General features: G+C 55.8%; 7 protein-coding genes across 7 annotated transcripts; 3 read left to right on the top strand and 4 right to left on the bottom strand.

Moving 5' to 3' along the window:
* Nucleotides 1-154: 154 nt before the first annotated feature.
* On the top strand, nt 155-2,577 carry PG986_012854 (transketolase; the record flags this gene model as incomplete). Its single annotated transcript, XM_066849076.1, has 4 exons — nt 155-208; nt 435-577; nt 660-744; nt 802-2,577. 4 exons carry the CDS (start codon nt 155-157, stop codon nt 2,575-2,577), a joined length of 2,058 nt encoding a protein of 685 aa, XP_066695772.1.
* A 434-nt stretch (nt 2,578-3,011) lies between these two features.
* PG986_012853 (indoleamine 2-3-dioxygenase family protein) lies at nt 3,012-4,846 on the bottom strand (the record flags this gene model as incomplete). Its single annotated transcript, XM_066849075.1, has 2 exons — nt 3,012-4,026; nt 4,398-4,846. The coding sequence occupies 2 exons, from the start codon at nt 4,844-4,846 to the stop codon at nt 3,012-3,014; spliced, it is 1,464 nt and encodes a 487-aa protein (XP_066695771.1).
* Nucleotides 4,847-6,766: 1,920 nt separating this feature from the next.
* On the bottom strand, nt 6,767-9,234 carry PG986_012852 (uncharacterized protein; the record flags this gene model as incomplete). Its single annotated transcript, XM_066849074.1, has 4 exons — nt 6,767-7,053; nt 7,131-7,285; nt 7,335-7,929; nt 7,989-9,234. 4 exons carry the CDS (start codon nt 9,232-9,234, stop codon nt 6,767-6,769), a joined length of 2,283 nt encoding a protein of 760 aa, XP_066695770.1.
* Nucleotides 9,235-11,336: 2,102 nt separating this feature from the next.
* On the bottom strand, nt 11,337-12,216 carry PG986_012851 (uncharacterized protein; the record flags this gene model as incomplete). The annotated part of the gene is made up of 3 exons (XM_066849073.1): nt 11,337-11,406; nt 11,477-12,009; nt 12,127-12,216. 3 exons carry the CDS (start codon nt 12,214-12,216, stop codon nt 11,337-11,339), a joined length of 693 nt encoding a protein of 230 aa, XP_066695769.1.
* A 431-nt stretch (nt 12,217-12,647) lies between these two features.
* On the top strand, nt 12,648-15,034 carry PG986_012850 (DNA polymerase alpha/epsilon subunit B; the record flags this gene model as incomplete). Its single annotated transcript, XM_066849072.1, has 2 exons — nt 12,648-14,655; nt 14,718-15,034. 2 exons carry the CDS (start codon nt 12,648-12,650, stop codon nt 15,032-15,034), a joined length of 2,325 nt encoding a protein of 774 aa, XP_066695768.1.
* A 582-nt stretch (nt 15,035-15,616) lies between these two features.
* Nucleotides 15,617-17,816, top strand: PG986_012849 (transcriptional regulator; the record flags this gene model as incomplete). The annotated part of the gene is made up of 5 exons (XM_066849071.1): nt 15,617-15,744; nt 15,881-16,463; nt 16,537-17,073; nt 17,165-17,647; nt 17,811-17,816. The coding sequence occupies 5 exons, from the start codon at nt 15,617-15,619 to the stop codon at nt 17,814-17,816; spliced, it is 1,737 nt and encodes a 578-aa protein (XP_066695767.1).
* Nucleotides 17,817-18,526: 710 nt separating this feature from the next.
* Nucleotides 18,527-20,149, bottom strand: PG986_012848 (Thiol protease; the record flags this gene model as incomplete). The annotated part of the gene is made up of 1 exon (XM_066849070.1): nt 18,527-20,149. One exon carries the CDS (start codon nt 20,147-20,149, stop codon nt 18,527-18,529), a length of 1,623 nt encoding a protein of 540 aa, XP_066695766.1.
* Between the last annotated feature and the right edge of the window lie 1,344 nt (nt 20,150-21,493).

Here is a 21,493-nt window from a genome sequence, read left to right as displayed (position 1 = left end):
GAGAGTCAAGGCAAGCTAAGCTGCCTTATTAACCCATCGTGCATTTCCCGCACTCCTGCCACTTTCCCTCTATTTCTCCTCTCTCCCATACCAACCACTTTCATTCAAGAAATACCACTACTTCCCAGATTGAATCACCATCAACACCGCAATCATGGGTTACACAGAGACTGATTGGCGTGCCATCAACACCATCCGAACGCTGGCCGTGAGTATTCCTCCTCCTCTCCCTCGCTTCTGGCCTCTCCGAAAGCCAAAATCTCGTCACCCCGCCCCCGCCCTCACCCAATTGCAATCTGCCCCTCCATGATGATTTGTCTATGGTTCAACAAACGTCATGAGGCCTTCACGGTCAACCGACAGCAATTGCCCTGCAATCACATACTGCCTCGCCTAGAAAGCAAGAGACTTCGTACTGACCGCAATCCCTCCAGGCCGATGCCACGTTCCACTCCAACTCGGGTCATCCCGGTGCCCCTATGGGTATGGCGCCGGTCGCCCACGTCCTTTTCAACAACTTCATGAAGTTCAACCCCAAGAACCCTAAGTGGCTCAACCGCGACCGCTTCGTCCTCTCGTAAGTCGCCACCGCTCGCCTCTGCTCCGCTACACGTACAGCTTGTGTATCGAACATTATACTGACATCAATCTTCTTCTAGCAACGGACACGGCTGCATGCTCCAGTATGCCCTCCTCCACCTCTACGGATATGAGCTGAGCATCGACGACCTCAAGAAGTTCCGCGTATGTATAATCGAGCCTCAATCTCCCAAATGCCTCGTACTAATGCTTTGCTCGTAGAGTGTTGACAGCATCACACCCGGTCACCCCGAGGCCCACGACACCCCCGGTATTGAGGTCACCACTGGTCCCCTTGGCCAGGGTATCTCCAACGCCGTTGGTCTTGCCATCGCTCAGGCCCACACTGCCGCTACCTTCAACGAGGATGGCTTCCCCATCGTCGACAACTACACCTACACCTTCATGGGTGATGGTTGCTTGATGGAGGGTGTTTCCGGCGAGGCTTCGTCTCTGGCTGGTCACTTGCAGCTTGGCAACCTGATTGCCATCTACGATGACAACCACATCTCCATTGATGGTGACACAAACGTCGCTTTCACCGAGGACACCATTAAGCGCTACGAGGCCTACGGCTGGCACGTCGTCGTCGTCGATGACGGCGACAATGACCTTGAGGGCATTGCTGCCGCTATCAAGAAGTGCCAGGAGGTCAAGGACAAGCCCTCCATGATCAAGCTCCGAACCACCATTGGCTTCGGTTCGCTCAACCAGGGCACCCACGGCGTTCACGGCTCGCCCCTGAAGGCCGATGATATCAAGCAGCTGAAGCAGAAGTTCGGCTTCAACCCCGAGCAGAGCTTCGCCGTTCCCCAGGAAGTTTACGACCTCTACAACAAGCACGCCGCCGAGGGTGCGGCTGCTGAGGAGGAGTGGAACAAGATGTTCGCCAAGTACGGCGAGAAGCACCAGGCTAAGCATGCCGACCTCGTCCGCCGCCAGAAGGGCGAGCTCCCCGAGGGCTGGGAGAAGAACCTTCCCACCTACACCCCCTCGGATTCCGCTGTCGCCTCGCGAAAGCTGTCCGAGATCGTTCTCCAGAAGATTCACGAGGTTCTCCCCGAGCTTGTTGGTGGTTCTGCCGATCTGACTGGCTCCAACCTGACTCGCTGGAAGGAGGCCGTCGACTTCCAGCCCCCCGCCACTGGCCTCGGCGACTACTCCGGCCGCTACATCCGCTACGGTGTCCGTGAGCACGGTATGGGTGCCATCATGAACGGTCTGGCCGCCTACGGTACTATCGTCCCCTACGGTGGTACCTTCCTGAACTTCGTCTCCTACGCTGCTGGCGCCGTCCGCCTGTCTGCACTGTCCCAGATCCGTGCCATCTGGGTCGCCACCCACGACTCTATTGGTCTTGGTGAGGATGGTCCTACCCATCAGCCTATCGAGACTCTGGCCCACTTCCGTGCTCTCCCCAACTGCATGGTCTGGCGCCCTGCCGATGGCAACGAGACCAGCGCTGCCTACTACGTCGCCCTCACTTCCAAGCACACCCCTAGCATCATTGCTCTGTCCCGACAGAACCTGCCCCAGCTTGAGGGCTCCACCATCGCCAACGCGACGAAGGGTGGTTACGTTCTGCACGAGGTTGAGGGTGCTGACGTCACCCTGGTCTCGACTGGTTCCGAGGTCTGCATCTGCGTGGATGCCGTCAAGTACCTCAAGGAGAAGCACAACATCAAGGCCCGTATCGTCTCGATGCCCTGCTTCGAGGTCTTCGATGCCCAGAGCAAGGAGTACCGCCTCAGCGTCCTACCCGACGGTATCCCGTCTCTGTCCGTTGAGGTCATGAGCACCATGGGCTGGGAGCGTTACACCCACGAGCAGTTCGGTATCAACCGCTTCGGTGCCTCGGGTGCCTACAAGGATGTGTACGAGAAGTTCGAGTTCACCCCCGAGGGTATCTCCAAGCGTGCCGTCGCCACCGTGGACTTCTGGAAGAGCGTTCCTAACGTTCGCTCGCCGATCAACCGCGCTTTCCAGCAGCTTATCTAGATTTAGATGTTGCGTGGGGGAAGATGAGTAATACAATGATGATTCAGCATGACTTGATGGCACCGGTATATAGACTTTAGGAGGGTAAAATAGCGAAAGACAAATGCAAGATTTGATGAACAAATACCCAAGATGATCCCTTCAAAGCATATTGTTTATTTACTATGTCCATTGTGTCTTTATACTGATTGTGACTGCCAACACTGACTGGGCCAGGATCTACGTGATACTGTTTCATGCGAGATAGCAACGCACCAGCTCCGCTGGCCTGGCCTGGCAGTAAGTATATTTGGGTGACGATATTGCGAAAGTCTAGTGGAAAGGCTTACCTGCCAAGAAGTGGAGGTATGCCTATGCCATCTGGAGTTGCACACCCTGCATGGCGAGTTGCTCTTGTGCATTTGGAAATTATGTTTATTTGGAAGTTTATCAATCTATCGAGTGACGCCCCTTTCTGCGCAATACTTTGCCACCTCCTTGTCGAGGGTGTCGCGTTGCCGCGCCACCTGCTCCATGATGTCCTCGCACTCGGTGCCGAGGCGGCCGGCGCTGCCGCCGACGAGCTTGTGCATCTGGAGCATGTCGTCCATGACGGCGAGCAGCTGGTTGGGCAGCCAGGTGACGATGGGGCTGCCGCCGGTGGCGGTGGGGTGCGCGGTCTGCTTGAGGATGTACTCGCGGGCGAAGCACCAATGGCGCCAGCGGAAGTCGCGGACCTGGTTCTGGACCTGGAGCCAGAGGCGGCGGCTCTCGAGGGTGTCGGCGTCGGCGTCGGCGGGGGCGACGGCGGCGCGGAGGGCGTGGGCGCGCAGGCCGAGGCGGGCCTGCTCGTGGGCGACCCACTCGAGGAACTCGCGGTGATTGCCCGGGCGGTAGGAGCGGAAGTCCTTGAGGATCGCGGTCAGCGGGGTGTTGGGCATGGCGATGCCGAGGAAGTTGTCCATGAGGGGGATCATGGAGTCGTTGGCGCCGGACTCGCCGCGGAAAGATTGGGGCTTGTCGGTGCCGCCGTCGGTGACGCCCTCGTACACGACGCCGTGGGGGAACATGCTCTGCGAGGTGATGCCGAAGATGAAGGTGCGGAACGAGGTGTAGGAGCGCGGCTTGGAGACGTCCCACATGCCCTCCATGGCGCCGTTGACCTTGCGCAGGGCGCCGAGGATGGACCGCAGGCCGGCGTTGAAGGCGACGCGCTGCGCAGGGGCGGAGGCGGCGGCATTCACGGCGGCCAGGGCGTCGACGACGCCGCCGACGAGGGCGCCCGAGTGGGAGACCATGGCGACGTGGGTCAGGACGAAGCCGGCCTCGGACGAGGCCGGGTCCAGGCCGTGCTCGAAGGCGCGGATGAGGCGCAGGTTGTCGTAGGCCAGGCCCCGCGCCGGGTCGACGAGCTTGTAGTTAAAGAGGGCGTAGGAGCCGGCGTACTCCATGAAGGGCTTGAAGCCGCATCTGAGGGGGAGGTTTATTTATGTCAGTCAGGAGATGGAGGGAGAGAGGGGAAAGCATATGCGTTTTGGTTAATACATGCATGACAAAGGCTTTATGGGGGAAGGACGAGATGGAAGGCAAGAGAGGAGATGAAAAGGGGTACCCGAGATTGATGGAACATGGTGAATGGAGGATTGAGATGGACATGAAGTTGAAAGAAAAAAGGGTTAGGTGGTGGTGAGTCTTGTCTCCACAGGACGTATGATATGGTGAAGGCAAGGACGAAAGCAAGGATGGCGTGACGATAGTCAAGGACATGAAGGAGGAAAATGGACAGCGTGGGACCAGAGACAGGAAGAAGAGAGAGATATCGAGAGAGAATGCAGACTTACAGCTCAGCAGACCGCGCAATCGGCCGCGCCAGCACAGCCGGCAACCGGTCCCGCGCCAGCCCGTACCCCTCGCCCTTGAGGAAGCGCATATGGCAGGGCTCGAGCAGGTACGCCGACGCGAGGAACGAGTAGTCGCGGTAGAGGGCGTTTTGCAACACCAGATCGTCCTTGTAGCTCTCGACGGCCTCGGTCAGGTCCTCGAGCTCGGCCAGGACGGCGTCGCCGAACTGGCCCGTCGCCAGCAGGCCGGGCTCGCCCGAGAGCGTCTTGACGGGCATCCGGTTCAGCAGGGACTCGACCGCGGCAAAGGCCGGCGGCAGCTCGACGACGGGCTCCATGCGGGGGAGGAAGCCGCGCGACGTGGACACCATGAAGGCGGGGAGGGAGGTGTTGTCGGGTTGGGTGTCGGTTAGGACGGCGAAGGGGGCGGGGGCGGAGATGGAACCCATCTTGTTTATTGTTGTTGATGATCAAGCGGACAAGAGGAGGGTCAAAGTGTTGTTGGTGGGGTGTTTGATGCCTTGGTCCCTGCGTGTGTGTGTGTGTGTGTGTGATGGAAAGTCTGACGAGGGATGACGAAGGTATGCCAATAAAGGGGGTGTTGGTGTCGACTTGGTAAAAAGGGGTAAAATTCCCAGATCGGGTCCGAGTTGCACTTGCAACTTGTGTGACCCTGAGGTTGTTTATTGAAGGGGTACTCTGGAGGGGAGGACTGGTGGTTTTCTGATGTTTGATGGGAAGTGAGAGTCAAAGTCAAACTCCAAGACCGGCCGGCCGGAGCGTCCGCTAATATACATCGTGGCCGGAATCTTTCCGGCCACAACACCACCAAGCCCTGAGCGGGGGCAGGCCGGCCTCCCTCCTCACTGCCTATCTTCCTTGGCTTTTTTCTCTCCTCTCATTACACCGATACCGCAAGCACACACGCAGAACAAACCCTTGTGTACTACCCTTCTTCAAGGTTTCAGGCGGCTTTTGCTTGTGCTTTGCTCCCATGCTTTGCAGGCGCCCTTATCCGCCCGCCGCTGTGTTACTGCAGCGTGTTTGTCAATTTTTGTGTTTTCTTCACCTTGCAGAGTTTCGAAAGGGCAAGAAGCGGACTTACACATCGATAAATGCTAAAGTAAACCAATTATCTCTAGCTGAGTTGGACTGTGGCGTTCCGTAGCTATTGTCTCGTCCCAGTCCATATTGGTGTTGGCTGGCTGTGTACCCCGAGGTGAGGGACGACCGACAATATCATTTCGTAATTTCCCCAGACCAGATGATGGATGGTTGCCGTGACACATAATCTGGGGCGTGTAGTGCCCGGAGCCGAGCTCGAATCAAGAGGGCGAAGATTGGCACTTGTTAGTAATAGATTCCCTCTCAGAAGATTTCCCAGCCGTCGACCCGTCCCACTCAAACCCGGCCTTGACCGATCCTGTGGCCGGAAAGATTCCGGCCACTCACGTGAACAATAAATGACTCGCACCCAAACACTCTTATCAGCCACCGACGGGCTTCAAAACGCAAGCCCCGGTGCCCGGGACCCTCAAGTCCACAAGAGATGGTATTGAAAATGCCGTTTAGCCAACATATTCCTTTGGATTGCTAAGCATTGGACAAATAGACCTCAGCTTCCACAATAACATCAGGCATAGTCCCAAGCAAATGGCGCTGCATGTATCCTTACACACGTAGTATTGCTAGTCACCTCTCTCTTCTTTTTGACACACCGTGACTGTGGGAAAATGTGAAAACATCCGGAAACATGTAGATTCTCAATCGGTTCGCAGCCCATATACGACATGCTCCTGCTGATGCCCGTGTCAATGCTACGCCGGACACGCCATGGAAAATGACACATCGTGGCCGCCCGCCCTCTATCAAGCATGCTGTTCTTGTTTCCCTCCGCCATATCATCAAACAGCCAAGATCCCTAAACCCCCAAAAATCAAGAATACCCTTCTTGGCCAGTAAAACAACATCCCAAAGATGCCCATCCAGCAAACTAAAGCCAAACATAAACATTCCACCGTGGGTATAGCAAACTCCGCGCCATTGAGTCCCTCTTCGCATCTTTCCTTTCCATGTGCTTCATCAAGATCCCATCCATGTATAACTCCGACGCAATGTGTGATGATTTCGGATCCCGATGCCTCCCAAGGCAGTTCCAAGTCGACACCGTAGCTGTCACCTGCCCCTTTCCTACCAAGGTGCAGCGAGCCGCCGTGCCAACTTGACAGTATACAACGAAAGTACTTGGACAGCTTTGCGCCGAGGGCGAAAGCCTTCCAGGGGAAAAACCATAGCCGTCGAAAGGAGGAGACTCCCGGAAAACCCAGCGAACCGTGCATAAATATAACATAACAGATCGTATTGTACTCTTAATCAGCTTCCGCTAGCTGCATAATGAGCCTGGCAGCCATGTCGAGGAAAGGGAAAGGACTCATGACATCCTTCTCCTCCAGCATGGTTCCGTCTTCTCGCTCGTATCCGGTGCACTTGAAGTCGACGAGATAGACGCCGTACTCCATCTCATAGATCTGGATCTCCATGCGCATGTACACAAAATCTTGTTTGCGGTTGTCGAGCACCGAGTAGACGTGCGTGTTCTTCTCGGATGCCGTTTCCGAGGAAGCTCCTCCTGTGGATACTGCAGATTTGCGAAGATCTATACTCAGGTTAGCAGGCAAGGAATTTACGGGGGACAGGTTTCGCTCCCCCAAATATGGGGCGAGTGGGAATTACCTTCTTTCTTCCACCGACAGACGATGTGCCATGGATCCGCGGGTAGACGGTAGTACTTGATAGGGTCGAATGTGGCTACGTCAATGTCGTTGGCTGACATGCCCGCATACGAATCATGCGAGTCTTTATGCGAGGACTTGTAATGACTGCCATCGCTACCAGAATTAGTGCCTTGTCCAAAGTGTTGCCATAATTTGAACTTACTGTTCGCCTTCGCCTTGGAGTTTTTCATAATCCTCGTCCACGATCCAAGATGCCTTCAGCTTGGAAAGGGCTTTGTAAATGCACAACAATGCTTCCCAAGGAGCATTCCGTGATCGAATCCCGAACTGCCACCGCAGAGGTTTCGTCTTTTTCGGGGCTACTGGTGTCATGGTCTGTGGGCGTGCTCCATCGTCGAGCTTCACGGCACTCTTGGAATGTGGCTTCAGGCGCCGCACAGCTTCCTGTTGCTCTTGGGGCGTTCGTGGCTGTAATGGTATATCTGGGACGGGCTGGCTCTTTAGGGGCTCCTCAATACCAGCGTTCTGGCGTTCCAGATACTCCTTGTGCAACGCCGGCAGACTGGTGGGGAGAATGCCAACTTTACTGACGTATCCCCGTGGCGAGTTGCTGGTAACTGTCGAGGTCGTCGACCGGGCCGACTCGTTGAGTGGACTTGCCTGTGACTCCGAGAGCTCCGTCTCCTGAGCGGCTTGCCCCCTCATAGTAGCAGTCACACCTGCCATATTCTCCTCGTGAGATACTGTCGGTGGCGAGGTTGCGAAGAACGGGTTGTCAGACCCCGTACCGTAAGCGGCTGACCATATTGTTAGAACGTTTCGGACTAGGGAAGATTCGGTGCCAATGGTAACTTACGATTCACTTGCATCAGCTTATTCTCGCGTACAATCATGTAAGCATCCTTGATGGCGGATGGCTCATCGGCGCCAAGTGCTTCCTCTACATCCTTCTTGCCGTAACCCATGGTCTTACTGATCTTCTCCGTGACCTCGTTATGCAGCTTCTCCTGCACCCGCTGGGGTGCATGCGGTGCAATATCACTGGGCTGAATGGCCTTGTTAGGGTCCACGCCCGTATTCAGGAACTCCTCGACCGGCGGGGCGAGATAGGCAGGCAGGTCTCTCAGGAACCAGGGGTCGAGACGGATTTCTTCAATGGTGGCTCGATGCATGGGGTTCACCACCAGCATCTTCCTCATCAGATTCTGCGCGTCTTGTGGGCACCAGTTGGGGATCGTAAAGACACCACGTTGGATCTTGGCAAATAGACTTGGGATATGGTCGTCATCAAAGGGGAGCCTCCCTATAAGCAGTACATATAGAATCACGCCACAGCTCCAGACGTCCACCTCAGGCCCGGCATAGAGCTTCCCGCTAATAACTTCAGGAGCTGCATAGTTGGGGCTGCCGCAACTGGTTTTGAGAAAGTTGCCATCGGTCATGATATTGCTAAGACCGAAGTCGGCGATCTTGACATTGAGGCTGTCGTCTAGAAGCAGGTTTTCCGGTTTGAGATCGCGATGCACCACCTTGTGCCTGTGACAGTACTCGACGGCACACAGCATCTGCTGGAAGAAGCGGCGGGCCTTCTCCTCGGGCATGCGGCCATGGGAGACGATGTAGTCGAACAGCTCGCCGCCGGCATACTCGAGCACCATGATGATCTCATTGGGGGTCTTGATGACGGTGTAGAGCTTGATGATGTGGGGATGGCGCAGCAGTTGCAGGTATTCAATCTCGCGTTCGACGCGGCCGACCATGTCCCGGCTAATGAGCTTCTTACGCGCGATGATCTTGAGGGCGACCTGCTGGCCGGTGCTCCGGTGGACGGCGAGCTTGACCTTGCCGAAGGAGCCCTCGCCGAGGGTGCGAATGATGTTGTACTGGCCGACGCGGGCTTCGAGCCTGACCTTGTCGCGCTGCTGGCCCGGAGCGGCGGACTGTATGGGGCTGATGCGTGGTTGAGTGCTGGCACCATTGCGGGCGGCAGCGGTCTCGGATGTCGGATGCGACGTCACAGCAATCTCGGGGACGCGGCGGCGGATCTGGGAGGGCGAGAGGGAAATGGAGAGTTCCTCCTCGTCATAGGGTCTGGGCGCCATGTCGAGGAAAAGGAAGGGACTCTCTTTCGGAATGACAATGACGACGAGGTTGAGGAGGATTGGGGAAGGAGGAGGGCGGTGGTCGATGAGGTCGTCATGAGAAGTGTGAAGTAACCTTGGCTAGAATGACCTGCTGCTACCCATTCGAGCGTACGTATTGGTATTGGTAAGGTAGGTGTGGTAAGGCCCCTAGGCAAAGACAAGATCGCTAAGCGGAGTGGAGGAGGGGGTGGTGGGTGCCAATTGGGATGCGCAACAAGGGCTGCCCCTCCGTTCTTCTGGGCGGGCACTGGGGGGGGTTGAGAGAGCTAGTTGTTCCTCTGATAAAAGAGCCTCGGAGTCCAGAGTCCAGAGTCCAGACTAATGGGTTGAAAGCACAGCCAACCAGTGCAGGCAGCAGGTTAGGAGGTTAGGAGGTTAGGTACAGTACTTCTTAACTCTGTTCGATACCTATACCTCTGCTTAAGTACTTGCATGCCTCGAAGCTAAGGGCACTGCAGTGCTCCGTTCGATCCTCCCAGTCATCCGAGCATCAATCGATTCAATGCACCGAACATCCGCTGCAGAACGATTCGACTCAACCGTGCAGATAAGTGACGTGAGTTGCAAGCTATGTAAGTACGTATGCACGATAGCCAGCGACAGCCGACCTAGTACCAAAAGGAAGACTACCACATGTTGCACTGCTCTGCAACCCAAAACTGTCAATACCGCCTGCACCCGTACTCGCCAACTCTGGTGGGCCCTTTTATTGGTTTTCTTTTTCTTCTAGTGCACTCGAGAGCTGAGTTTTACAGGGAAACCTGACCATAACCCCGCATATTGGTGGAAGGAATTGACTCCTCCGTCAGCTCAGGCCGTTGACGATGGCCTGCTTGCTCAGTGCTCGGGCTCGGGCGGGCTCGGGGCTAAGATGTGTTGAACGCCTCGAGCACATTTTTGTCCTTGGCTAGCCCCAGCCCAGCCCAGCCTAGCCTGGCCTTGGAAGCGCCTCGGTATCTAAGCCCTGGATCTGTCTCTGTTTAGTGAGCGGTCAAGGCCTCAAGGTCCCCTTCCCGTCACTTGCTAGGAAGCAGAAACTGTATTTTTGGGGGGGGGATCTGACGAAAAGAAAAGAGCAGAGAAAATAACCTGTCATTCATGTGCGACCTCGAGCAGCGGGAAGAAGCTTTTGTTATTGGCTGGCTATATTCCGCTGTACGGATGACCTCGCACATGCACATGGCGCATATGTAGTTCCTCTGAGAACATCAAACATCACCAGACTGAAGAACCCTCGGCTGGCCACGGCTTCCACAGATGCCGGCCGTCCTCCAGCTCGGTCGGTTTCAGATGTTTGCCAGGTCGAGCTCGGCAATGATGATGAACGCATCGAGCTCACATTTCCTTCTTGATGGAGACGGGTCGGTTCATCTACAACACTGATAGTCTTAGGAAGCCCTGCATATGCACGTTCAAGACCGGCTGCCTAGATAGAGGTAGGATAACTGGCTGCATGCTACTGTTGGTGGACAAATACCCAAGCGGCCTTGCAATGATATTGAGAGACATTTCATTTCATTTACGATCTGCTGCTGCGCCGCGTCGCACAGCAACATACTGTAGCGGTCTACTCGCAGCGTTTGTGACAGGAACCGACTCATTGGTTGCAAGCGCCTTCACATGTTAGGTTTCATGCAGACACGGCTCAGATCTCAGGTCGCCCGCCTCACAAGTACAGCCATACTTACCGCAAGCGGCAGAGCCTGCATGCCTACATCACTGCATCCTGCAATTAAGCAACTCGCCCGAGTCCCAACGATTTGTCCCGGCCGACCAAGTGTAGTGTAATGGGCACGTCAAACTATGCTTTCCATCCCATCAACTTGATCTCAGCGAATGCAGGTCCCAATGCACAGCCCGTCTGGTGCCGAGGATATAGCAAATCCATTAGTTTGGTTTAAGTAGTTCAGATCATACGTACGTAGCATGCATTGAAGTTGTGATGGTACAGTGATGGTACATATACACAAAAAGAGTCGGGAGCACCCGGGGAGATCGATCGCCCCCCTACGCGGAATGAATAGTAGCGACCAGCGACATCACTCTCACCCCTTACCTAGCTAGTCTTTCCTCTTTTCCGCTTCAAGTCTCTCCACAAGCTTCGTCCTGATGAAGTCACTCAAGCCCAGACTTCGGAGTGTGAATGGTTAGCTGCTGATAAGCCCATAGTGGGTATTGTTGAGAAAAAGCCGTGACTCACATTCCTTCGTTGGTGATGATGCGATAGGTACCGCTCGGCTGGAACTCGCCCACAATGTTGCCTGTCCCGTCCACCTCGATGCTTCCCAGGATATCTTCAGGCCAGGCGATCCGGCCGTAGTCGGGCGGGTTCCGCATATCACTCAGATGGACGTGGCCGCCCATGCCGCCGCCGCCAGCACCACCCTGCGCACTCGCACCTCCCCCTCCACCACCTCCGGCACCGCCCCCGCCCCCGAGACCGGCTGCGCGGCCTTTGCGACGCTGTTGGGGGAAGTAGGCACCTCCGGACCCTAGCGTAGCACCGCCCGGGCCGGCAAAGGCCTGTGCCTGGCTTTGGAGCTGTGGGTCTTGCGCGGCATGCTTGGCGAGGACTTGATTCAGTATCGAGAGAAACTCGTGGTTTTCGCTGAAGGACTGGGGTGTAGGCGGGTTGGTGGTTGAGCTCCCGATGGCCAGTCTCTGGGATGGAGGATTTGTGTCGAGGTAAGTCAGTAGGTGGGTGTTGTTTATCGACGCATTCGGGAATATTTTCTAGAGATTCGAGAATAATTCGTGTAAGCAAGTGCCTTGGTTGGGTCTATCGATAGAGAGAGAGAGAGAGAGAGAGAGAGAGCAAGCACCGCGCGATAGCTCTTTAGGTAGACTTACGATGTGAGGATTATTGGGTAAAGTTGAGACCAATCGACGGGACGAAAGGCCATTGAGCATGGAACTTGGCCGAAGCCTTGTCAATAACATCTTGGAGTGTCTGGTGAGGGTGTTTTGTCAAACTCCAAGTGACGATGTTTATTCACAATGCAATTGCGACGAGAGAAAAGTGCGAGTTGCGACTCTGGAGCTTGACGCCGATGCTGATACTGACGTAGACAGCCCCAATTCACTAAAAGAGCCCCTTAAACCTTGCACCGATATTAGCGGCCCGGCAGGGTCCTGCAAGTACAGTCCCAGCACCCAGTAGAGCCCATTTACGCGCTTACGGCACTATCGCTGTGACAGGGGGCTAGAGCGCGTTGCGACGCGTCTTTAGTGCCAATCGATTTATCAAGCTGCTAAGGAACAACCTGTAGCAGCCGATTCTTGGAGATCCGCATCAAGGACGAAAAGGACGAAAAGGACGAAAAGGACGACTCTCACGCCATACTCGACGATTGAGAGCCGAAGATTTCACAATGCAAGCTCGAAAGCCCCCGACAGCGCCTATATTCGCCAAACCCCAGAACCCCGCGCTGCCCTCGAGTTCGATCCCGTCCTCCTCGCCAGCATTCGGCACACCTGCTCACACACTAAAGCCCTTCGTACCGCCACCGCCCAAAGCCAGTATCTTGCCAATCCTTCTGCCGCCAGCGACCCTACGACCGCTTGCTTTTCGCACCTTTACCAAGAAGCACAGCTTGACACTCACCTCGTCTGCCCTGCAAGAGCTAGCCACCTTCATTGGGAGGCATTGCGGCTCAGGATGGCGCGAAGAAGGGTTGGCAGAAAAGGTGCTGGAGGAAGCCGCTAAGGGCTGGAAGAACCGGAATGGAGGCGTCATCGTCGACGGAGCGAGCTCCGAGCTCAAAGAAATACTCAAAACGCTCGAAGGCAACATGACTGGAGGCAGGATAGTAACTGGCCGGGAGCTCAGCCGACAAAACAGCCTGGCGATAGAGCCGCTTCAAGAATCCGATTTCTCCAATACCCGACTGGGAATACGGCCCAACAAAAGCCTCACAAGAGATGATAGCCAGCAGAGTTTCGGCATGTCAAGTTTGGGCATGGAGGAAGAAGACGGCAATGACGAAGACGACGTCAAGGACCCCAGGAAATGGCTGAAGGTTGTCAGCGCTTACGACCAACCACGCATGCTATACAACATCAACAAGAAGCATTTCGAAAAGGACCCCTCGAAACCTTCTTTGCTGCCCGCGGCCTCTCATAAAACAACCCTCTTCAGGAACAGATACAATGTTATTCACCAGAGGCTGCTGCGGAACGAATCGTTCCAGACATCAGCCGTCGCAGCGGCGAGAGGCCCGGCACCCGCGTTGCAAAGGTCGTCTTCCTCTACCCTGACATCACAGCAAACGCACAAAATCACACCGGTAGCAAACTTGCTCGGACGCCATGGCACTCATCATATGCTGCTGGGGCTGCTGTCGATATCTCCCACTGGCACGTTGACAATCAACGACCTAACGGGTGCCATCTCGCTGGACGTTGCGCATGCAGTATCCATCCCAGAAGATTCGGCTTGGTTTACTCCTGGTATGGTCGTCTTGGTCGATGGTATCTACGAAGAAGAGGAGGAATCTACTGGCAAGGGTCTCGGTGGAAGCAATGGTATCGGCGGTATTATTGGTGGCCGGTTCCAATGTTTCTTCATTGGGCAACCTCCCTGCGAGAAGCGGAAGGTGACGCTTGGCGTGAGTGGACCAGATGGTGACCAGGACCACACCATAGGAGGTGGGTTCGGCTGGATCGACTTTCTAGGCGTTGGAAGTGAGAGGGCTGTTGGCCAAAAGATGCGGAGGCTCGAGCGTCGTATGCTGCAGCCAGCGACCCAGGATCCCGATGCACCCAGTCGAGGCCGGATCATTATCCTTGGCGAGTTCAATCTCGACCAGCCCCACGCTTTGCAGGCTCTGCATAAGATCCTTACCATCTACTCTACGGAGCCTGAGGGTTCATCACCAATGACCTTCGTTCTCACTGGCAACTTTACTCAACACGCCATCATGGCAGGAGGTGGTGCCAGCGGTGGCAGCGTAGAGTACAAGGAGTACTTCGACTCCTTGGCATCTGTCATGTCCGAGTTCCCGACTCTACTACAATCGTCCACCTTTGTGTTCGTGCCTGGTGACAATGATGGCTGGGCATCTAGCTTCTCTTCCGGTGCTGCCGTGCCACTTCCTCGGAAGGCGGTGCCCGAGATGTTCACGAGCCGCATACGGCGAGCCATCGCTTCTGCCAACTCCGAGGGCGGGGTGAAGCACGGCGGCGAGGCCATCTGGACCACGAACCCAGCCCGGCTTTCGGTCTTTGGCCCGGCGCACGAGATGGTGCTGTTCCGGGACGACATGTCTGCTCGCCTGCGGCGAACCGCGGTGCGGCTCAAGACATCACAGCCGAACTACGACGAAGGGGAAGGTCAAGACCCGGCTGCCGACAACGACATGGAGATGGATCCTAGCGCCAGTGCGCTGGATGACCAGGAACCTGCTGAAGAGGCCATGGATGTCGACGCGGCACCCCCAAAGCCACGGCGCCTGGGGTGCCGTATGACGTGCAGGCGGCCCGGAAGCTCGTCAAGACGATCCTGGATCAGGGCTACCTGGCGCCTTTCCGACAGCAGATCCGGCCGGTGCATTGGGACTACTCGTCCGCTCTCCAACTGTACCCGCTGCCGACGTCCATGGTGCTGGTTGACGCCACCGCCCCGCCGTTCTGCGTGACGTACGAAGGCTGCCACGTCATGAACCCCGGCACCGTGCTCGTAGCTGGGCGGCGAGGCGTTGGGCGATGGATAGAGTATACGTTGGGCGGCACTGGAAAGATCCGAGAGTGCATGTTTTAAGCTTAGGCATAGACGACTTCGTTGGGCGTTTGCATGGAACGATGTAATGATGAATATAATGAAAAGCATGGTATATACATGGGTGCTCTAGCACAGTTATGTGAGCATTATCGGGTCGTGGCATTGATGTTACATAGAGGGAGGGTATTTCGGTCATCGAAGGGGATGCGCAGTAAGCTGCTTGCAGGTGCAGGCCAATTACGTTAGCGTGTCGCATTTGTCAGCTGCCGCAATGTAATGAATCCTCTTGCAAATCTCACTCCCCTGTGCGGCAACTTTGTTGACTACCTGATCTACGACTTGTCAAGTATGGCCTGAGAGATTGAATATATTTTATGTCCATGTGCCAAAACATACCAATCATCCCAACGTCAAGTGCACCCTATCACGATGGAGAGTCTGTCTCGACGGAAAGTAAGGAGTGGTTACATAGCATCCTCGTTGGTCGTCACACGCTAATCATATACATATAGGCATGTACGTGAACTTGTACATATATCTGAGACGGGAACCAAGAAGAACGAAGTCTTACCATCATTCGATCTAGGCGATACTTGCTATAGTCGCAAGATCAAATGTGACATGACGAAGCCCGTCTGCTCCAACTGTCAGCTGTACAAGGTCCGATGTACCACCACGCTTATACGGAGACGGGCGATGGCTCCGAAGCGGAAGCCTGCAGATGTGTCGCCGCCTGGACGGGATCATGAGTAAGTGGATGGTCAGCATACGCTTGAAGGATTACTGACCGACGTATCATCAAGATCTCAAACATCTCATACCAACAATAATGGGAGCCTCGTATGGTTCCGAGCCAGCAGCAGTGGGCAACAACAGCAGTAGCAGTAACAGCAGCAACGCGTCTTCCCTGGACGTCGATGGCTCCTTTCCCGAGCTGCCGCCGCTGCACGGGGCTTTGCCCATCATCGAAACGTACTTCCGCGACTTCAACAGCGTTCTGCCTCTGCACCACGAGCCCACCTTCATGAAGCTCCTCCACCGGTGCTATTCCGGCGGCGCCGAGCAAAAAAGCAGGAGGGCCGAGTTCGCCCTCGTCTATTCCGTCCTAGCCATCGGGTACCGGCTCCGACCCAACACGGGCAGCGGCGGCGACGGCATCTTCACGGCCGCTGCGGTGATGGGTCCCTTCGCCGAAGACAAGAGCCAGAAGTGCCTGCGAAACTGCGAACGGCTCCTGAGCGAACTGGTCACTCGGGACGAGGACACGCTCGGGATCCAAGCGCTCCTGGGCCTGGTCGTGCTGCACCTGGCCAACGACGACGAAAAGCCGGCGGCCATGCTGATTAGCGCGGCCATGCGGCTGGTGCATAATCTGCAGATGCACACGAGGACTTCGGACACCTCTTTCTCGCTCCGCGAAGCGGAACAGCGGCATAATGTCTTTTGGATATGCTACTGTCTTGACAAGGTACGAGCGAGAAGTCATATGCTCCGGCTTTTATGAGTAGTGAATGTGCTTACAATACGACTTCTTCATTTAGCATATCAGCCTCAGAACCAGCACCCCGTCGCTGCAGCCGGATGACGATATCGATCTGGGCATCCCAGGCACCACCGCCTCCAACGCATCCCCGGAGAACATGTTTGGCATCGTCGAAGAGCGCGAAGGTCAAGAGGGACGACCGCCGCCGTTCCATTACCTCCGCGCCCGCGTCCAGCTCGCCTTCATCGAAGGCCAGATCTACGACAGCCTCTACAGCGTGCGCTCGCTGAAGACGTCGCCGGAACAACGCAAGCAGCAAGTCGCCCGTCTCGACACCCTACTCGATACATGGCGGCGCTCCAGTCTGCCCTCTCCTCCTCCTCCTCCTCCTATCCACGATAAGGACCACTTCGTTACTGACGAAGCAGTTGCTAACATGGCGGCCTCGTTGCACCACACCTATCTTTCCTGCCTCTCCTGTCTCCACGGCCTGTACTCATGGGAATCGATCTGGGTGCAAAACATTGACGCCCTCGGCCGCACGGCGCTGGAGAACTTCAGCAACAAGTCGGAGAAGTGCATGCATAGCTTACAGGTAAGCCCTTCCACGAGCCATCCCTGCTCGAAACGCTTGGGGGTACTCTCTCCTTCTAACCTCGCGCGCCCCTCTGCCCTTGGGAGTATAGCCGCCCATCCCCGATGCCTGGAACAAATGCGTCCTAGCCTCGCGCTGCAGCGTCCAGCTGATCATGCGCGATCAAGACCACCATGGGGACAGACGGCACAACCACAACAACAACAGCCTCTGGTTCAGCACCTGCCTCCTCTTCTCCGCCCTCGTGATCCTGCTGGTCAACATCACCTACGAACCCGGCCACGAGCGCGCGTCGCAAGACCGGCAGCTGGCCGCCACGGGCGCCGCGTTTCTCAAAGGCGCCCTGGCCGAAAAGGGCGATACGGCGAGCATGGGGCTCATCGGCGTGCTCCGCGGCCTCGAGCTGGCGGCCGACAAGTGGACCGGCTACTACGCGATGGACCCCCTGTCGTTGCGGCCGCCCTTGCCGGCCAAGGGCCACGACTCGTTCGGGAACGGGATCTTGATGATGGGAGCGTCGTCACCACCGTCGGAGTCTCTGCTTGGAGGGACGACGTCGACAGAGTCGTTGATCGTAAGTGACCACGCCACACGTGGACTTTTTAGTCGGGTTGGGCTAACCTTGGGCGATGGCAAACAGGACGTGTCAGTATCATTCGATGATCCCATCGCATTGTGGACTGAGAAGACAGGGCTGGACACATCGAGAATGCATTTTTAGACTCTGCTTCTTCTAGGCATAGTAACAACGATAAGAGACGTTTGCCGCTTCCATGTCAACACCTATATGGTATATACGTCGTTGGCCATTTAGCACACCTTGTCTCTGTACAATCAAACTACCTACAACACATTCGGATACGGTAATGACAGCTGGCATCAGGCGGTCCTTCTACTCCTAGAATTTCAGGCACTGTTCATACACCCGCACATCCAAACAATGGGATTATTCCTTGCGAGAGGAAGAATCCGAAGCCCAACATTCACAAAATCGCGTACACAAGATCATCTTTGATGGGAAAGGAATTCAATTCAACTTTGAGATAAGTATGTAATAGGCTATGAGTTTATAGCTTCCAAGAGATTCCCATTCAAAGTGGCACTTAGCCCTGTCAAAACTCTTCAAGGCTAGGGGGCCTATGATTATTAATAAGAAGGGGTAAGGAATGTGTTGTTGTTGGACAAGATGACGTGGTCCAAGAAGAGAAAAAGAAGAAAGAAGAAGAAAAGTTTCGCTTTTTGGCTCTCAATCAATTACTCGCAGAGAGTGAGTGATGAAGTGCACATGAATGCGCAAGTAACACGATTCATCCAAGCTTAGCTGTCGTAATTCATTATTATCAGTGGCTATCAGAGCCGATGCTGCTGGCGGCGACGACGACGGCGGAGGAGATGATGATGGTGGCGGCCGCGGACCATGGCCATCACCACGCTCCTGTTTGTCGACGGCAACTCAGTTGGCGACACCGATGCAAGCGAAGAGCTTCTGGAACTCGGTGCACTCGAGGGCCAGGACACCGTTGCTGTCGAGCATGCAGGCGGGGCGCCAGAACTCGGGGTCGACACGGTCAAGGAGGCCGGGGTAGCTGTTCAGGCCCAGGGGCTCGGTGACGCCCCACGGGTTGCGCAGCACGACGTACGACCGGTCGCCGAACTGGCACCAGCCCAGTACCGAGTAGGCGTGGTTGGCGACAATGTTGGAGCCCTTGTACATCTTGCCCGTGGCGTACGTGTACGCGGCGACGGGGTTGATGGTCTTGAAGTTGACCGAGCAGGCGCGCACAATGCCCAACAGCTCCTTGTGGTCGCGCTCGGCCGTGAAGAAGTAGTGCGGGTCACGGCCGTTGATCTGGGCCATGGCCTTAATGGGGTCACCGTACGCGGTCTGGGTGATGTCGGGGTGGTCGCTGCTGTCACCAGTGATCCACTTGGCGAAAGCCTTCTCGTACAGCGCGGGCCAGATGTCCATGCGGTCGCTGGAGCGGGCATAGATGCTGTCCATGCTCGAGTTGTTGACCGGGACGTCGTGGTTCACCTTGACGGTCTGGGTGCTGTTGTTGTTGCGTCCACCCTTGTCGTGGAACTTGATCTCGAACTGCTGCTGGCGGCGGCGGCTGTCATCGCGCTCGTCGTTGTACTCGTGGCTGACGCTGCGGGTAGAGCGGTTGATGATGGCCGGGTTGGCCCAGAAGACCGAGAAGATGGCAGCAATGAGCCAAGAGTTGCTCAGGGCTCCCTGGACGGGGTCATCGAAGCGGTTGGCGACGGTGCTGCAGCGGCCGCGCATCATGTTGTTGATGTAGCCGGTGGGCCTCTCGTTCATGCTGAAGCGGTTGTTGAAGTCCATGAACATCTTCTGCTGGTACTGATGACGAGCAGTCTCCTCGGCGTGGCGCCAGGTGGCATTGGGAGGCGCCCACTGGCCCTTGTTGCGACGGAACATGGTAGCCAGGTCGTTCACAGACATGGTGATCTGGGTGTTGGAGACAGTCTTGGACAGGTTGTGGCCATCAAGGATGACTCGGAGCTTGCCATTCTGGAGACGGGCCAGCTTCACCTTGGTGCTGCCGATGCCCTTGAGGCCGACCTGCTCGAGATCCTCGAGCTTCTCGACACGGGAGAGGTCCGGGGTAACGAGATCATTCTCATCGAGAATCTTGACGTCGTCAGACTTGAGCAGCTCGGCAGACTTGTTCTCCGAGTCGAGCTTCAGACCAGCGTAGAGTATGGAGTCATGCTTCAGGTCAAAGAGCTCATCGTAGTCGGTCTGGAGAACATCCGAAACAATGCGGGCGCAGTCCCGGGAGTGGTGCTCTAGGCGGTGGCCGATCATCGACTCAACTAAGGCATAGGGATTGATAGCACCGACGACCACGTTGTCGGGCTCCTTGTCGGGGTCCGGGAACTTGCCGATCTCGCCGCTGGAGACGCGGACATCCCGGAGGTCATCATACTCGTCCATAGTAGACGTAGAGGCACGGCCTTCGACCTTGCGGCCAGTCAGAGCCTCAAAGAGAGCATACGGGTCAACAGTGACCTCGTTGCGGGCTCCGGAAGCAGAGGATTGGTTGTACATCTTGATCGATGATATAAAATGATGTTGGTAGATATCTGAGAGGCAGTCGTTGGCTTGATGAAGGCTGATGGCTTGGGGAGAAAGAAATTTTGGTCTTGAGCCGGGAGACTTGACGGTATTTATGCCCGTTTCCCAAGCTGAAGAGGCTCTCTAGTCCTGCTACAAGTCGCTGAAAGTGAGGGGAAATCACAAGTTTTAGGACTATGCACCCCGAAAGGGGGGATAGACTTGCAACGTGCGTTAGCCCCGTACACCCAACTGCTGCTTAACTTCGTGATGGATCCATGACAACACAGTCGTCAGAGGTTATTGGCCTTGCGGTGTGGTGGTCCCAGAAGTTGCGCTGGGACTACTAGGTCGGGTCCCTTGCGAGTTTGGGCAATGTGGTTTGCCCCTATTACCAAGAATGGATGGGTGTGATTGGATGCTCCTCCATCTGGACAAGGATCGAGATGGCTCCCGCAGGGTATCCAAACTTGTAGGACGTAATGGCTCGCCGCCCTGTCGAACTCAGCCGAAAACAGTGCATGCCCGCTGTGAGGGAGCGGGTTTCAGAGTTCGTAACGAGGACCTTACCTAGTTACGGGCAGGTTCTTGAGCAACTGCCTGCTCTCAAGTTGCTCTAGGTATCCATTCCCCTATGTGATATCCATCGACTGCTGGTGAGCACCTCTGTGTTCGGTCCGGCAATATGCCCCGCAGATGGCATAGCAATAGGGATCTGCAAGGGGAGCAATTGACTTTTGGGTTGGAGTTGAGCTGCCTGGGGCCCCAGAATCCTGTCCACTAATGAACGAAACTCAAACCTTGCTCTCCGTGGATGCGGCTCAGAGTCTAGCTGGCACCTTGAGGCTGCGGGGGAACCGTCTTCCCCGCCAAAGGTACGCCCCTTTCGTAGTAGTCTGCAAACCTTGTCCGGACGTAGAGATCGATCTCTGCTCGCTTTCCACCGGATTTTCGCGGCAAGTCAGGGGTATTCGACACTGGAGGTCTTGCTGATGGACAGGTTTTCCAACCTTCGGGGGCACTGTCTTCTTGTTGAGCCCAGTGTAACTTCCCTCAGCTATGAGATGTCGGTACTTAGCGTTGAATGTTCGGCACGACAGAATCCGGGGTTGGGTTCTCGCGTAAAGTTTCCTACAGGCGCCCAATCCTGCCAGGCACGCCGCACGTGCATGTTCGCAGTCACAACAAGAGGTGCCAAGGGCAGAGCCAGAGCCAGAGCCAGAGTTAGCTGTTTGCTCACTCAGAACGAGCATTGCATTGCTTACGAGGCGTCTCCGTATGTAAGCAAACCGAACCCGAAGAGCGTTAGTCGGAGCAAGGCTGTTGGCGGAACAGCAA

Source organism: Apiospora aurea (assembly GCF_038362705.1).
Source record: "Apiospora aurea strain CBS 24483 chromosome Unknown utg000008l_segment0_segment0, whole genome shotgun sequence".
NCBI lineage: Eukaryota > Fungi > Ascomycota > Sordariomycetes > Amphisphaeriales > Apiosporaceae > Apiospora > Apiospora aurea.
The sequence above is the reverse complement of the archived record's forward strand: the minus strand, read 5'-3'. Positions and strand labels throughout refer to the sequence as shown.